The sequence below is a fragment of the Sodiomyces alkalinus genome, assembly GCF_003711515.1.
Source record: "Sodiomyces alkalinus F11 unplaced genomic scaffold SODALscaffold_10, whole genome shotgun sequence".
NCBI classification, from domain to species: Eukaryota; Fungi; Ascomycota; class Sordariomycetes; order Glomerellales; family Plectosphaerellaceae; genus Sodiomyces; species Sodiomyces alkalinus.
In genome coordinates, this window is record NW_021167088.1 from 729,960 (window position 1) to 745,968 (window position 16,009).

Genomic DNA, 16,009 nt, shown 5'->3' on the forward strand with positions numbered 1-16,009 from the left:
AGAGAAAAAAAGGAAAGAGAAAACCCCACCGAGAAAAAAAGTAATAACGGGGGTACGGAGTACATGATTTACAATCTTTTCCTCTCCGAGAGCTCGCCATCCTTTCTGCCTTGGCTGACCGAGCGCCGTTAAATGCAACAAGAACTTCCACTTCGACAAAAGCACAGCCAACGCCCTCCTCGTCTTGGTTCTCCGCCCCTATCTTATCAACTACACTCGCAGCTCCCTCGTACATCATTCGCGAGCTGCATCGGCAGCTCACAGTCACCACGTCTTCCTCAAAGAAGAGAAGAATTTCCCCCCGCCACGCATACCCCGCCGAATCACCTAGCGCTTCGTCTCCGGACAGAGCTCTGCCCTCTTGCGAAGCCGACGACGAACCCGCCTTATCGTTCACCGAATCTCGGTCTTTTCCCGACATAGACTCACACCCTGCTTCCAGTCTGCCCCCACGCCTGCAGACGACCCAATACATCTCTCACATCTCGGCCGAATACGCGGAGAGCACGGCCTCCACTCCGACGGGCGTTGCGGAGCTTTATATTGATAGCGATCGAGGAGGAGATCTTTCGGGTCCTGAGACTGGCACTGTGCTGTCCGTGTCCGACAGGTACCCAGCCAGGAGCCAGTCGCCCCTGAACATCCCTCGCCACGTCATCATGACGGGCGATGCCGACCTACCTCAACGATCCTCCTCCCCTTTGAAAAGACGCGCTTCCAGCATGGAACCGGGGCATGATACCGTGATGAACGGAACTGAAAAGCCCTCGTTTTCGGCCTCCAACCTCAATCCCGACGGACGCACGAACGCCGAGGAGGAAGTCGCCGTGTCCCCAGCACAGAGAACGCATTACCCCAGGGCCATGAGCGTGGACCTCCCCGAACCTACTACGGCGGCTAGCAGGGACAGGACGACAGGTATTTTTCCGCTTGCCCCCCAACTCCTGCCTCCCTTGGCTGTGTGGTCATTGTTTCGTGATCATTAGATCAATGTAGGGTCGTGGTTGAGCTGACGCGGTCATCTATCGACAGAGCCCCCACCACTAGCTGAACAAATCAAGACCATCCAGACCCTTCTTCAAACTTTCAGCGAGTGTCTTCCCAAAGTCGGCGACGTTGCATACGCAGTTTCCAAATCTTGGGTAAACAGGGCTCTTGCCTTCGGAGGCGACCCGAAATATGCAAGGAAAGAGTTTCTCGGCCAACCCCTGGGACCCGTCGACAACTCAGACATCGTCCAAAGCATTTTGTCACTCGAAGATGGCTTGCAGTTTGTACAGCTCAAGCCAGGCGTGGGCATGGAGGACTTGGAGCTCTTCCCCGAAGATGCCTGGATCTTGCTCATAGAATGGTATGGTCTGAAGGAAGGTCAGGCTCCAATCAAGCGCTACGCAGTCAACACCGCCCCTGATGCTGCTAGCCCTGATAACATCGTCTTTGAGCTTAACCCGCCTGTGTTTACCGTCCATCGATTATGGTCCAGCACGAATGACATACCCCTGGAAACCCAGTTGCAGGACACTCTGCCAGCCGTGCTCGTCAGGAGTGTCACGACACCCTACAACGAGTTCTTCAAGGACCTCAAGAGGAAAACGCGTATCCCTATGCAGCGCAAGATGAGGGTGTTTTCTATCATGCCTCAGCCTCGCCCTGCCGCATCGGACCCAGTTCCTTCTTCTGCTCTTACACCTCCCGACTCCCCCGACCCTGAACAAAACCTGGCTCCGGAGCTCTGGAATCGTCTTCTTGTAGATGTCTCGACCTATCTGGGCGTGGAAGCGTCCCGTCGTTGCAAGATAGAGGCCGTTGATCACACGGGCAACCAGAACTACAACGGAAAGAGCCCGCTTTCCCTGTTCGCTCTCACCCAGGACCAGATTCTGGTCTTAGACGAAGAAGTCGAAAAGGGCGATTTCGTGTCGACGTACTTTAAGAAGCGTGGCAATAGTAAGGCCATTGCCTCGAGGGCAAGTGGGACAAGCCTTCTCCCCCAGTCTAGGGACGCCCACAGTGGTCGGAGCAGCCCTGCGGCGTCGATACGTTCTGGTCCAGTCACCCGAGGTAGAGCTCAGCACAAGAGACCCGGTCGAAGCACAGGAGCCGTTGGTCTCCAGAACTTGGGCAACACCTGTTACATGAATTCCGCACTGCAGTGCGTCCGGAGCGTGGAGGAACTGACCAAATACTTTCTCACGGCCGAGTATGAAGAGGAGCTCAACACAGACAATCCTCTTGGCTACCACGGCCAAGTGGCTATCACGTACGGACGATTGCTCAAGGAAATATATCGCGAGTCAAAGTCATCGGTGACTCCGCGTGAGTTCAAATCAACCATCGGCCGGTGCCGTAGCACTTTCTCCGGTTGGGGCCAGCAAGATTCTCAAGAATTTCTTGGTTTCCTCCTGGACGGCCTCCAGGAAGACCTAAGCCGTATCAAGAAGAAACCCTACATAGAGAAACCGGATTCGACCGATGACATGATCGGGAACGAAGCAGCCATACGTGAGATGGCCGAGAAGGTGTGGGACATCACCCGGAAGCGCGATGATTCGGTCATTGCCGATCTCTTTACCGGCATGTACAAATCAACTCTGAAGTGTCCCGTCTGCCACAAGGTCAGCATCACCTTCGATCCTTTCAACAACCTGACTTTACCCCTCCCTATCGAGGAGTTGTGGAGCAGGACGGTGAAGTTCTACCCCTTGAACGATCGCCCAGTACAGCTTGACATCGAACTGCCGAAGCATAGCTCGATGGAACGGCTCAGGACAGCTGTTTCGGAGAAGACGGTGGTCCCCATCGACCGCCTTCTGGGTGGCGAGGAGTTCAAGGATAGGTTCTTCAAGATCTACGAAGACCATGAGGATGTGTGCGATGTCATCCAGCCCAACGATATCGCCACATTCCACGAGGTCGAAGCGGTGCCGACGAACTGGCCGAGAAAGCCGCCCGGACGTCGCTCCATGCTCGATATCGACGAGGAACCGTTTGCCGATCCGCGAGCAGAGCGAATGGCAGTGCCCGTGTTCCATCGTCGGAAAACTCCAACGGCCATGCGTTTTAACCGAGAAGATGTTACATGCCCGCCGCATTTCATCGTGCTGACCCGGGACGAGGTATTTCCCCGTTCTTTTTTTTCCTTTCTCTTTCTTCTCTTCTTCTTGCTTTCCCTCTCTTATTCTCTTCTTCCTTTGTACATGACACCCTGCACTGAACGTACCACTAACGATGTGCAGGCATATAGCGAGGACGCCATTCGCCGCAAGATTCTCGAGAAAACCGCGACGTTTTCGACCTCGTTAATGTTCGCAGATGACTCGACCACAGATACCGACACGGCCATGGTGACGCAATCCGATGCCGATTCCTCTGGGGACAGTAAGATTATGGTCCACTCAGTCGAGGGCGAAGATGATATGGTCGAGGTATCCATGCCCAAAGCATGCGGCCGCCCAGCCAGCGAGAAGCTTCCCAGGCAATACAATGCGCAGCGCCCTAAGTGGGTGAGCCGAAAGCACCACTTGCCTGCCCAACTCCAAAACCTGTTTGAGTTGTCGTTCCTCCAGGACCGTTCTGGCGACCCTTTGCCGTCTGGTTGGCACTGCTTTGACGATAAGCGGGAATTCCCTCGGCTTTCCACGAGAGCACCCGCCGACTCCCCAAGCGAACAGGACGCCAATAGTCCCGGTGCATGGACTAATGGTGCTGATTCCGATAACGAAAGTAACAGCGACCAGCAGTCACCTGCAACGGCATCCGCGGCGACCGTCTCTGCGCAGACTCGCATGAATGACGAATCTAGCGATGATGGCGACGTCCCCATCAAGGTACGTGCTTTGTGGTTTCGTGACAACCGTCAACACAGCAAGGGTGGCCCTGTCGTTTGCCGCCATCATCGTTTTTTACTGGGAGCCGCAACTGACAAGTAGACAGCCCCATTTTCGAAACCAGCGTCCGGCCCAGAGAATCGCTGGAGGCAGGAAGAAGGCCAGACATCACCGGATGCAAGGCGGCAAGAAAGGAGGCGTTAAGCATCGAAACAAGGAATGGAAGGCCAAGATGGAACAGGCTCAGCCAGTCGACGTTCCGCCACAGCCATCGCCCTTGGACGATGTTCCTGGTCCTCTGGTTCGCCTGCACGAGGGCATCGTAGTGGACTGGAGCCAGGAAGCCTGGGATGCAGTCTTTGGGGGCGGTGATGACCAGGGGAGTGCGACGTTTTTCCAGTTGGAGCAAGTCAGGGACCCGGTGCTGGAACAGCGACGTAAGAAGCGCCAAGCCCGGAGCAACAAGGGCATCACACTGGACGAGTGCCTCGACGAATTCGAGAAGGCCGAGATTCTCTCGGAGCAGGACATGTGGTACTGTCCTCGCTGCAAGGAACACCGTCGTGCCAGCAAGAAATTCGATCTCTGGAAGACGCCGGATATTCTTGTCGTCCATCTCAAGCGGTTCAGCTCTTCAGGTTACCGCCGTGATAAGCTCGACGTCATGGTGGACTTCCCCATACAAGACCTTGACTTGCGGAACCGCGTCCTCTACCAAGAGGATGGCAAAGAAGAGATATACGACCTCTTCGCTGTTGATGAGCATTTCGGTGGCCTCGGCGGTGGCCACTACACCGCCTGGGCCAAAAACTTCATCGATGGCCGGTGGTATCATTTCAATGGTCAGTAGAAACGGTAGCGAGAGGAGTTGTATTCGGGGCAGCCCAGCGGTGGTTGGGTTGTGTCTTTGGGGAGGTTCCACGTTGCTAATTCCCCGCACAGATTCCTCAGTCTCGCCTGGTCAAGCAGAGAGTTCCGTTACCAAGGCGGCGTACCTGCTCTTCTATCGACGCCGGTCCGACGGTCCCCTTGGCGGGCCGCGGTTTCGGCAGATTTGCGACAAGTTCGACAACCCGACCGAAGACGATGATGACGAAGCAGAACAAGAAATGGCCGACGCGGGGGAAGGTCGGCGTCTCGGCGACGGCTCCTCCCCTCTTGGGTCGTCGAGACCTGGGCTCGCAGCAGGAGCAATTCACCCGGAAGCCGGTCGTGGTTCGGCTCGTAGCGCCACAGTCACGCGCGGGGACGATGAGGACGAATTGCTGTCTTTTGAGGGCAGCTCTTCCACGAACGTCGGTAGCGACGTGATGCAGACTAGCATCGAGGGAGACAGGCATACTGGTGGTGGCTTTCAGCCCACTCAGGGCTGGAGCTTCCAGTCGCTGGACGCCAGCCACCCGCCCTCGCTTGGTCTCGAGGACTATGCCAGCGATGATGCGCAGGCTGATTCGGATGGTCCGGATCTTCCCAGCCAAGGAAGCGAGGTGCCGTTCTTGCAGGACAGGTACGCGCCGTCGCCGAGCTGCGGGTCCGACATGGGGGACCAGCCGCCGCCCCCGCCGGACGTCAACGCCCAAATCGGACTTGCGGATATTCAAGCCACTGCCTGGGACCGCAATGCCGACGACAGGGTCATCGCGGTGCCGCCTGCAGATGACGACGCCGCTTCCACTGAGGCAGCGGAGATCCATCTCACGGACGACGACCAGCAGCCGTCGATGCCCCATGCGGAGAAGCATTGAGGGAAGACCGGCGCCAGTTTTGCCCGAAACGGAAGAAGTCAAAAAGAACCCCCCCCCCCCCAAAAGTGCCAAAGATAATGGAGGATGCTGCACTGTGTCGACACCTAAGAAGGGAGATGTGGCGCTAGGAGGCGGGGGCCAGTAGTGGACTGTTGCTATGGCGCATATGTGTTTGAGCAGACATGGCTGGACCGTAGTTTACTGCGTCGTGGAGGGATATGGTGAAGCCATAGAGGTTCTGCATGATGATATTGCTCCTTTTTTTCTTCAGGTCTTCCGACGTGAACAGGATTATCCTGAGTAGCATTAAGACGGAGCCATGAGAATGGATACATAGACATAGAAACACAAGTACAGTATAGCCAAAAGGATTGCGGGTTGAAGATGTACGGGTCCACGGGTTGCGTAGCTGAGTTGGGAGCTTGCATTTGTGTCTGGTCAAACCCCCCTTGGGAGCAATGATTGTCTACTCGTTTGACAGCGATTTCCGCCTGTGTTCCGATGTGTAACTACGAGGATGTAACAAGGTTACGGGTCGTTGGTTGCATACGAGGTGCATCTTGGCCGGGCATCTGGTAAAAAAATTGGTTGAGGTGGGAAGCGCCGAGAAGCCGCGCGCACCCCTGAGGAGTTTGCGATCGTTAATCCAGCTTTCTTGTCTCAGAGATGCGATGATTTAGTCGGTGGCTATTGGGGGTGTTTGCCTTGCTGCTGAAGGAGTGATCGTGCGTCGTCCCTCCGTCGCCTTGCCGCGCCGAGCCGTCTTCCTCCCCGACGGGACGGAAGGAATCCTTCTTGCACAAACCCCATCAGACGAAGCGAAAGGGAGGATGGTTCGTTGGGGGAGGGGAAGGGAGAGCAAGATACGTTCGTTCCGCACTGGTTTATGCATGGAATGTTCGATATGACAATGATTATTGTTGACATGCGGGAAAAGAAACGACCACAATGGGTTTAGACCATCTGCCAGCTTCCGGTTTTCAAGTCGTATTCTGTGCATTCTCGAAGAAATCCATCCCCAGTGGAACCGGCGACCACTTCGCCCAATGGAATATATCGAAAAGAAGGGGAGGGTTTTTACTTGCTGTCCTGCCGCAAGGACGTGCTTGGTTAGTACTACAACACGTACAGGTGCGGAGAGAAGGCAGCATTCGGACATGGAGGTGAAGCAAGAAGCGGGCCGGTTCTCTTGTTCCGTTCGCTTGTGGCACGTAGGTGGCTACGTATTATGGATGGACGGACGGATGGACGAATCTGTGATACAGATATGAAGGGCGGGGCCATTCAACGGGCGCAGAGTTGCGGGCGCACTACACGTAGATTGCGAGAACGAGAATTCAAGTAGTGCTTGGTGGGATTTGATCGCAAAGACGAGGTCTCGTGTAGGTAGGTATATCTGTCTGCATTGCATTCGATTCCCGCCTTCCTCAAATACCGACTGTTGTGGTGGTCGGTGAGGGGGACGAACATGGCAGTTGAGCCGAATCTGGGGTTGACAGTGATAACTACCTTACCTTAGGTAGGTAGGTACCTTAGGTAATTAACCCCAGATGACCCGATGAACCCCCCTTCCCGCCCGGACCACCCCCTCCGTTGCGCCCGTTCATGCCTCGTAGGCAAGTGGCTGAACACACAAATTGTGTTGGGTCGCCTCGGGATCAAGGTCAGAAGCATGTGCGTACGGTATCCAACGTACATACATACAGCAGGGCCCGGAGGTTCCGACAGTTAAGGTCTGTTTCTGCTTGATCGAGAAGGTCGCGAATACCCCACCTCCCTTTTCCCCAGCCATCCATCCCCTTAGCCCAGGAGGAGCCTTACATATTTAACACGGATCGGTGGGGTTCCCGAGAAGCAGCGAGTTATTAAGGTACATACGTACAATGTAATTAATGCTAATTACCTACCTAGTGTACCAGAATGTTCAGGCAGACAGATAATTACCAAGGCCGGAGGGTACGTCTTAGAGAGGTAAAGAGAAAGAAAGTGAGGAAGAGACAGGGGTGTCTGGTTGGGTCTCAAAGTGTCGGGACTCGGGACTGAGCGGGCATGACTCGGGACAGGCCCAAAGTCGGAAGGACTGAATCAGGAAGGTGGAAATGACTCGAATCGGAACGGCGGTTTCGAGATGCCCAGACATAACGGCGTGCCGATCTGGAAACGCGCACGCGTTTTGGGGCGGATGGTTACAACGTAGCTAATGACCTAGGTACCAGTTTAATTATACCTATCATATAATACCATCGCGTGTCACACTTTCTCTTCTTGTCTACACTTGATATCAAACAAATCACAATGTCTTTTACTTTTTCTTTTTCTCTCTCCTTTCTTTCGTTGACAGTGTCGTGCATCGTTCGGGTCGTCGTCAGACTGGTGTCAAAAGCCCATTGGGCGGTGTGTCTGTTTACCTTAGGAAGCTATTCCACACCCATAGACTTTGTTGCGACGGCATTCGCCGCCAATATGAATGACACAGGGCGTCTAATAACTGGTATATTGCCTACCGTTCAAAGTTTGGAAGTAATGCCAGGCATGAGCGAGGAAGAAGATTGGAAGATATCCCATGGGCGCGGAGAACGGGCAAAATGGGAAAGCAGCCGCGCGCGGTACCGTACATGACGAATGAAAAGTTGGACAAGAGAGAGGCCACAGAAAATGGGGGGCGCAACGGAAGATATAAATGTCAAAGATTGGCAAGATCGAGAAGCTTGGGTCACTGCCGACGCCATTGATAACCATAGAGAATAGGTAAGGTACGCGGTTAAGACGACGATTTCGGATGGAGTACAATGTACAAAAAAAAGTATGGGTACCTTACGCTTCTAGAAAAAAGAACCCCAGGGGGTTGAATTCTGCCCTACCCAATGAGATTACGAAACTTGCATGGGCGTTTTTTTGGTTCTCCGTCTCCCTCAGTACGTCGTACGAAGTACCTCACGGTTACCCAAAACGGGTAGAAAGTACCCCGTACTGACTGTACCTACCTTAGATTTCATTCGTACCTATTATTCGTACCCATTATGCTGGGAGGGAGTGGTAATCGAGTGCAATACCCTGATGCCACTGATGCCTGTATAGCCACCCGAAGGAGACAAAAACTGTGTTATGAGAACCATCTTTTTGTCATTTCGCGATCCTATGCAGTAAGATGATATGATCCATTCTGCGCCGGAACCCAGAAACGGGCACTTGGGTAGGTATGTACCTAGAACAGTGAAACAGCCCCCGTACCGCACGGTTGGAACCCCCGAAGATCCACCCCTATGGGGCCATACCGCCCTTTGTCCAATCGATGGCAATGCGACTTTCAGAGGGGTTTAGTCGTACCTGCTTCGTACATATAGGTACTTTTCGTATTTTTCAGCGCCCCATTATGTAATTTCAGACCCAGAAGACCATGAGAACCGCTTTGTTCATTGGTCAACCCAATTCAATTCATCCACCGGTCAGCATGCCACCATACGCCCCCGTGGCCACCCTGATGGTGGGCACAGGGTACCTATGCAGGGCGGCTGGCCAACATGCGTTGCTCCAGACTTTGTTCGCGCCACGTCTGGTACGGCTCCTCCTGGTCGCTTCCATTCGCTTTCGAGAAGCTAACCAGAAGATGCGTGGAAGTTTTCGACGGCCGCCGCCGCTCAAAGCTAGAGCACGTAAAATTTCCGTCTTGTTTCCTAGATAGTACAGAGGTAATTACGGGAGTAGGCTTTAATTCTCGAGTACCGAGTGCATTGCTTCCTGCGAAGAAGCTGTCGTTCATTCCATCAGGCCACGTCCCCCCTGCTTAGCATCTCCTGTCTCATTTTACCATACGGAGTATGGCGTAAACGTCCAATGTTCCTGTGGCAGGATTTTGCCAGCCGATGTCGACTTCGGGTGTCTTGGTATCCATTGCCCCTACCCGTATCCGTACCTAGGTACTACTCCGTACATGTAATTAATGGGGCCCCGCCCCTTGTTCCACCAAACTGTATCCGTACTTCGTACGAATTGTATATGCGGTGTGTGTCTTTTTATTGCCTGCCTATTCGAAGCTAAAGCAGAGGTACTTCCGTTTCGCTTCACAATCGACGGTCACAAAGGAAACCCCCCCCTTCCCCTTCCACCCTAGGCCGCCGAACCTTAGAACCCTCTGTTTTCTTCCTTCGATCTCATCGTCTCGTCGTCTCCTCGTCCTCTCCCCTCTCCTCCCCCCCGCCTGTTACCTGCTGCCTTCTCGTTTCAGCATATCGTTTCCCTGCGCTCGAGTCTGTCGAAGCACCAACCCTCACATTTTGTTCTAACCCCCCTCTATTATCACTGCTAATTTGCCCTTCTCGTCCTCTACAATCGCACTCTTGTAGAACAAAGCCTTTGCGTCTCGGCCAATCCGTTGACCCCATTGCCACGATACACGCCCCGGCGGGTCTTGGCGCCGGCCAAGACCGACGGCTCTTTGCCTTCACGACAACCGTCCCATGGAATCGCATTCTTCGTCGCTGCTTCATTTCTGGACAAAAGTTTTTCACTAGTGTTCCCCGAGGTCGACATCCTCTTCCCATGTCAACCACATCTCTGCATTATCAAAATTCGCAGCCAATCCAGTTAATGCAAGATCAACACCCATTCGACGTATCTTTCTGATCCCAGTTGTGTCAGCCACCATATACGCGAACGCCTTCGAGAAGGAAAAACGGGAAAAGAAAAAGGAAAAAAAGGTCTCGGTGCTATCTGCCCATCGGTCGCAGTTCCAGACATTTTCGGCTTCGTCGAGTCGCCAACCGTCCCGACCTCCAATTACTGCGACAAAAACACGCCCATCCTTCACCTTGCGACTTGAAGTTGTTTTGTCGGGGGGTCGCGCACATCGTCCATTGCCGTTCCTACCTCCGACATCCTCTGGAGCGCGATTGTTCTGAGTCCGCTTCGTTCGATCGTTCCTTTTTTTCCTTTTTCTTTTCTTTTTCTTTCTTTTTCTTTCTTTTTCTTTCTTCTTTTTCTTCTTTTTCTTTCTCTTTGCACTTTAGCTTCCTTTTCGTTTCTCTCTTTTTCTATTCTTTCTCGTGTGAAGCGAGAGTGGGATTCTATCTTGTTGATTGTGCAGGAGGAGCTATCCTTTGCGTGCAAGAAGCTCCAGTCGTGAGACTGGATGCTCTTGGAAGCCGCAATGGATCGTTCTGATCTTCGTGTGGTCTATGTGAACCGCCATATTCGCGAGGACAAGCACATCTTTTCACCTTCTGACCAGGACTTGGGTGAACTGACGACGTCACAATGGGAACACGACGACCTGCGTCAAGATGTTGAGCGCTTGCTAGAATCTTTCGGCCGAGGTGCGTTCACTACCTTAGGTAGATGCCCAATTCGTGTGTCTTGCGCTGGGCACTAATAATTGCGCCCAATTCAGTTCAACTTTGCTCGACTGGCGCCGGTTGTCTCGCCACCCTGTTCGACGCCGAACAATGCTCCGTCGCCGACATCAAACCCATCATGGTGCTTATTGACGCGTCAGATGATGAGCAGATTCGCGACGACGACCCGCAGCCGAATTCCGAGTCACCCTTCCGACAGTCTTCCACGTCGTCCCCAGAAACAGAAGCAGAAGCAGACATACACACACCGAACGAGCAGGTTTATGGATTGAGGTTATTGCAGCGAATCATGACCGAAGCTCATGTTCGAAATATGACCAAGCTAGTGGTGCCGATACTCCTTCTCGGACGACCGTCGCAGGTCGCGAATGTCGCCAACAACGTATCTGCCGAGCTATTCGGGGTACGACCTGTTGACCGCCGTCTCGTCCTGCGTTGTCTTGATCTGGGGGCTGCCGACGTGATTGTACGGCCCATGCATTCGAAGTGCATTTTGAGCCTAGAGGTCCATGCACACCGCGCGCTCAAGGATGCCGCCAGAGAACGGGCAGCCATCGAGGAAGTACGCCGGGGGAGGAAGCGGTCCTGGGTTGGCATCAGCGAGGAAAAACCGTTTGCGTATCTCAGAGAGGCCATGGTGTCCAACCTCATGAAGGGTATATGCCGCATTCCTACCGACCACGACGACTTGATTGCAAATGCCAGCCTCTCGGTGTCCTCGGAGCGCCAGGCCGTCGTTGCCGATGCCGTCGGTCGTTGGCATTTTAGCGCACATGATTTCACCGATGATGAGTTGCTGGTCGCCGGTATGTTTATGTTCAGGCACGCTCTAGCGATGCCCGAACTTGAACATTGGCGGATACCCGCAGGTGAGTTGTGATTATAATTCGCTACTGGTTCCCACTCCCACCATGCACACGATCAGCATCTGACCCGGGTTTCGTCTTTAGATCAACTCATCAACTTCCTCGTCGCGTGCCGGGCTTCCTACAACAGCTTTGTTCCCTATCACAATTTCCGCCACGTCATCGATGTTCTGCAAGCCACTTTCCACTTTCTCGTACGCATCGGTACCATCGCTCGTTACCCGTCCGATTCCGATTCCGATTCGGAACCCAGCGAACCCGCACCGTCCAAGTCGCCGATCGCCAGCCTCCTGCATCCGCTCGACGGCCTGACGTTGCTCATCACGGCCATTGGCCACGATGTAGGCCACCCAGGCGTCAATAACGGATTTCTCGTTACCCTCAATGCGCCCTTGGCGCAGCTGTACAACGATCGATCCGTTCTCGAGTCGTTCCATTGTGCGGCGTTCTCTCAGATTCTTCGTAGATATTGGTCGGCGGCTTTCTCGGATGCCAAGATGAGGAAGCTGATGATCAGTTCCATCTTGGCCACAGACATGGGCCTGCATTTCGATTATATGAAGAAACTCGGGGACCTTCAAGCCAAGCTGGAGGTCGACAACACGACAGAAGGCTGGAACGGTCGCACCCTGGAAGAGCAGAAAGCTCTCGCTTGCTCGCTCCTCATCAAATGCGCAGACATAAGTAATGTGGTAAGTGGAATCTCACGCCCAATATCCGATCCTCAGGGGGTCTATCGTCGGGTATTAACCGCACAAATTCACAGGCCAGGAAGCACGAGACTGCGGTGCAGTGGATGCACATCCTGTCCGACGAATTTGCAAGGCAGGCATCCATGGAGATGGAGCTGGAGATTACCTCATCGCTGCTGGCACCACCCAAGAAGGACATCATCTCCCTAGGCAAGGCGCAGCTTGGCTTCATGAACATGTTCGCCCTTCCCCTGTTCCAGGGTGTCGCTGACATCATTCCCGCGATGCAATATACCGTCGACGAGCTCGAGAGGAATAAGGAGTTATTCGAGGGGCGGATACAAGAAGAGCAAGCCAAGCTGGTCGCCGTTTCCCACAATGCACCAGCAGACGGGGCATGTTCGCCGCGGACTGTGAGTCTTGCCGTTCAGCAAGACGGCCGAGAGTCATCGAGTCCTGCGACAACAGGCACACCAGCAAATGCCGACGTCGCGACGCCATCCACGCTCACTGATGGGAAGAAGACGGAAGAGAAGGAATTAAGCCCACCTGTTGCCGATCCGGTCCACAAGCTGTCGCAAACGCCGAATCTGCCAGAAGACTACAAGGAGATTACTGGCATTGTGACGAGTTTTGATGCCGTGGCCAACTTTGCTGCCAGCGACCCGTTTCAGGCGCGCGGATGGAGCGACAACTCTCACGAGAATGGTCTCACACATGGCAGGCGGCAGCGGAGCAGCGACACGACCGAGGAGAGCACGACCGGCCATTTTTTTGGTGGCCGAGCCTCTCAAGCCACGAGTGCCACCACGGGCAAGATGCCGATCTCTCCCAGCACCCGGGGCACTAGCATTGTTAGTCGGGAATCGCTTGATCGGTCGATGAGCGTTCCCTTGCGCTCGGAATCTAAGACGGCAACCCCCAGGCCCAATGGCGGTCTGTCGATGCGGTCTCACGGGTCGAACGACTTCAACGGGAACGGGAGCATTGGGAAGGCGGAAGGGTTCAAATCGTTGAAGAAGAAGCCGAGCCGTTTTCGGATGAACAACTTTCCCTTCTTCCGGCGCAACAAGGGGCAGAACCACCCCTTGCCTTGAAACGATACGACTTGACGTGAAGACGGAGAATATGAAAGGCACGATATTTGGTCTAGAGACGGACTCAACATACCACCGACTCTTGACTCTACTCAGTACGAACACAACCCAGCACCTGGGCCTAGCCCATCGGTGTCGATATAGTGCACTGCAACAGGGACACGGCACGGCACGGCACGGCACGGCACGGCACGGCCAGACGGACATGGCCTCCTGTGACCTGATAGTACGGCCCTAGCTCCTCGCCTCTATGGCGAATCATGACGACAGACAATGGGGGATATGCTCAGCTCTGGGATATTGCGGCGAATCTTTTAACATGGCCCAACCATATCCGACTCGTTCGCACCTTCGACTTGGTCGTAGCGGAACGGGGGAAAGGAAGCTCCGCTACGATAATCTCAGCCGGCAAAGATGGCAATGAAAGTGCAGATGTATGAAGCTTCGAAATGCTTTCGCCACTCACACGCTAGGGGGCATCGTGGAAGCTGGTTGAACAGGCATGGGGATCTTCAGCAACGACAGCGACGTGCGTGCGTACTGGTTTTTTTGTTTTATATATATATATTTATATACGGCTCTGAGATACACATGGGTCACACCAAGGTACAAGGTACTCTTTGGTTTCAAGGGACGAGGACGACTCGTAAGAGGAAGATTCATGAGAGCAGAGACAGGTATGAAGCTGTACCCTGGTGTAGAGAGCTGTAGCCTGGTGTAGTCTAGAGAAATAATACCCCATAACCTTTACTTTATCCACCATCGGTACTCGATGTGCATTGGACCAGTCGCTGGAAAGGAGATTGGGGACCTGAGGCTGGTGTAGGAGTACCTAGGAGTACCTAAGGTAGGGATATACTCATGACCGAAGATGGACAATGAGAGGATTCCTTTTGACTCTTAGTCATGATATGTTTTACTTTGGTACCACAGAGTATCAGTAATACTTACCACGGTGTATGAATACCTATAGGTAAACACTGAATACAACAATAGAATAGGGCCCACGAACATCATTGGTAACATGCCCCGTGGGCACGTGATTTCTAACCCGTATAGTATCAGTATTCCTATTCTAACACCTATCCATTCCTTCTGTCTCGAGCTTTTGAGCTTATGGGATGATTGATAGTCATAACCACAAACCGTATATCTCAGCTTTGTGAACTGGCCCTTGAGTTCTTTGTGACATGGAGAGATTGATAGCCGGTGGCCTTCGGATCAATATTTCTCGGGGGATGTCCGAATGAAACCCCCCACTATTCCCCCACGTTACCTTTCAATTGGTACCGGGTACATCCTCCCACCACGCCAATACCACATCTCCTGTCTCACTCTACAAGAATCATTCCTCTTCTGCTCCATATCAATGCTCTTTTCAACCGATACACCCTTGTAACTCTTCTCACAGCCCTCCTACGCGGCCCAAAGACATCTTTGTTATGTCTTCTTGCAGAGGACCAGTTCACCCCTAATACATGCTCACTCATAAAACCCGAGCTTACAACATGGACCTACCAACCCAACTCCGCCTGGCCCTACAGTCATCCCACTACCCAGTCCCCTCCCAAACCTGGCTCACGGCCCTCGCAACATCACGCACCCCGCCTCCACCCTTCCAATCCCTCCTCGCAACCGCCAAAGCCCGCCTCCTAGCCGCAGACCTCACCACCCCCGGCCTCGTCGACCCAGCCCACGCTACCCCGCTGCCGGAAAACATATCCGACCCGAACGTCCCGGAACGGACCCTCACAGGCAACGTGCACGTCCAAGTCGTCGACATTGAGAACCTGGCCCGCAGCCGCTGGGAGCAAGTCGAGGAGCTCGAGGCGCTGGAACGCGGCGAGGGCACCCGCGGGAGGGAAATCATCCGGCTCCCCGCCCCGGGTCAGGGGGATGATGATGATGATGGGGTAAACGGCGGTGCGGATCTCGGCGATGAGGCGGAGAGCCAAGGTCTTGCGGCGCATGCGCAGAGGACGGCGTCGAGGACGACTTCAGGTGGTGGTGGTGGTGGTGGTGGTGGTGGTAGTGGTTCGAATGCGACGGCCCCCGGTGGTAAGAAGGCTACGCATCGTCTCGTGTTGCAGGATCATGCGGGGAGGACTGCATACGCTATCGAGTTGAAGCGGGTTGATCGTATCGGTGTCGGAGTTACTGGTATTGGCGAGAAGATGATGCTGAGGAGCGGGACCGCGGTAGCGAGGGGTGTGGTACTGCTAGAGCCCGATAACTGTGTCGTGCTCGGGGGCAAGATTGATGCCTGGCAGAAACCCTGGCTTGAGGGTCGGCTAAAGAGGTTGAGAGAGGCCGTGGAGAACAGGCCGTCACCGACATGAGCGGCAAAGAATCGCCAATTGCACGGTGTGGGCAGACACGTTGGTGTATGGAGTTTGGGATGATACCCCTGTTCTTTTTTCTTTTTTTTTCC

At 54.0% G+C, this 16,009-nt stretch overlaps 5 protein-coding genes across 5 annotated transcripts; all 5 read left to right on the top strand.

The window, feature by feature from the left end:
* Positions 1 to 203: 203 nt before the first annotated feature.
* Positions 204 to 5,572, top strand: SODALDRAFT_283051 (UCH-domain-containing protein; the record flags this gene model as incomplete). The annotated part of the gene is made up of 5 exons (XM_028608379.1): positions 204 to 918; positions 1,033 to 3,116; positions 3,237 to 3,827; positions 3,934 to 4,669; positions 4,770 to 5,572. Coding segments are annotated over 5 exons (4,929 nt in total), but the record flags the coding sequence as incomplete, so codon positions are not given.
* Positions 5,573 to 6,500: 928 nt separating this feature from the next.
* SODALDRAFT_328272 (hypothetical protein) lies at positions 6,501 to 6,908 on the top strand. Its single transcript, XM_028610648.1, has one exon. It carries the CDS (start codon positions 6,521 to 6,523, stop codon positions 6,737 to 6,739), a length of 219 nt encoding a protein of 72 aa, XP_028463689.1. The 5' UTR covers positions 6,501 to 6,520; the 3' UTR covers positions 6,740 to 6,908.
* A 2,115-nt stretch (positions 6,909 to 9,023) lies between these two features.
* SODALDRAFT_362733 (hypothetical protein) lies at positions 9,024 to 10,694 on the top strand (the record flags this gene model as incomplete). The annotated part of the gene is made up of 7 exons (XM_028614490.1): positions 9,024 to 9,225; positions 9,361 to 9,456; positions 9,684 to 9,819; positions 9,923 to 10,113; positions 10,211 to 10,334; positions 10,394 to 10,463; positions 10,656 to 10,694. The coding sequence occupies 7 exons, from the start codon at positions 9,024 to 9,026 to the stop codon at positions 10,692 to 10,694; spliced, it is 858 nt and encodes a 285-aa protein (XP_028463690.1).
* Positions 10,695 to 10,718: 24 nt separating this feature from the next.
* On the top strand, positions 10,719 to 13,578 carry SODALDRAFT_283344 (3',5'-cyclic-nucleotide phosphodiesterase regA; the record flags this gene model as incomplete). Its single annotated transcript, XM_028608405.1, has 4 exons — positions 10,719 to 10,884; positions 10,959 to 11,792; positions 11,874 to 12,481; positions 12,556 to 13,578. 4 exons carry the CDS (start codon positions 10,719 to 10,721, stop codon positions 13,576 to 13,578), a joined length of 2,631 nt encoding a protein of 876 aa, XP_028463691.1.
* Positions 13,579 to 14,659: 1,081 nt separating this feature from the next.
* Positions 14,660 to 16,009, top strand: SODALDRAFT_328275 (hypothetical protein). The gene has a single exon (XM_028610649.1). The coding sequence runs from the start codon at positions 15,087 to 15,089 to the stop codon at positions 15,915 to 15,917; it is 831 nt and encodes a 276-aa protein (XP_028463692.1). The 5' UTR covers positions 14,660 to 15,086; the 3' UTR covers positions 15,918 to 16,009.

Excerpts from the sequence above, each read along its gene's own strand:
- SODALDRAFT_328275 (XM_028610649.1), top strand. The coding sequence starts at position 15,087 with ATGGACCTACCAACCCAACTCCGCCTGGCCCTACAGTCATCCCACTAC.
- SODALDRAFT_328272 (XM_028610648.1), top strand. The coding sequence starts at position 6,521 with ATGGGTTTAGACCATCTGCCAGCTTCCGGTTTTCAAGTCGTATTCTGT.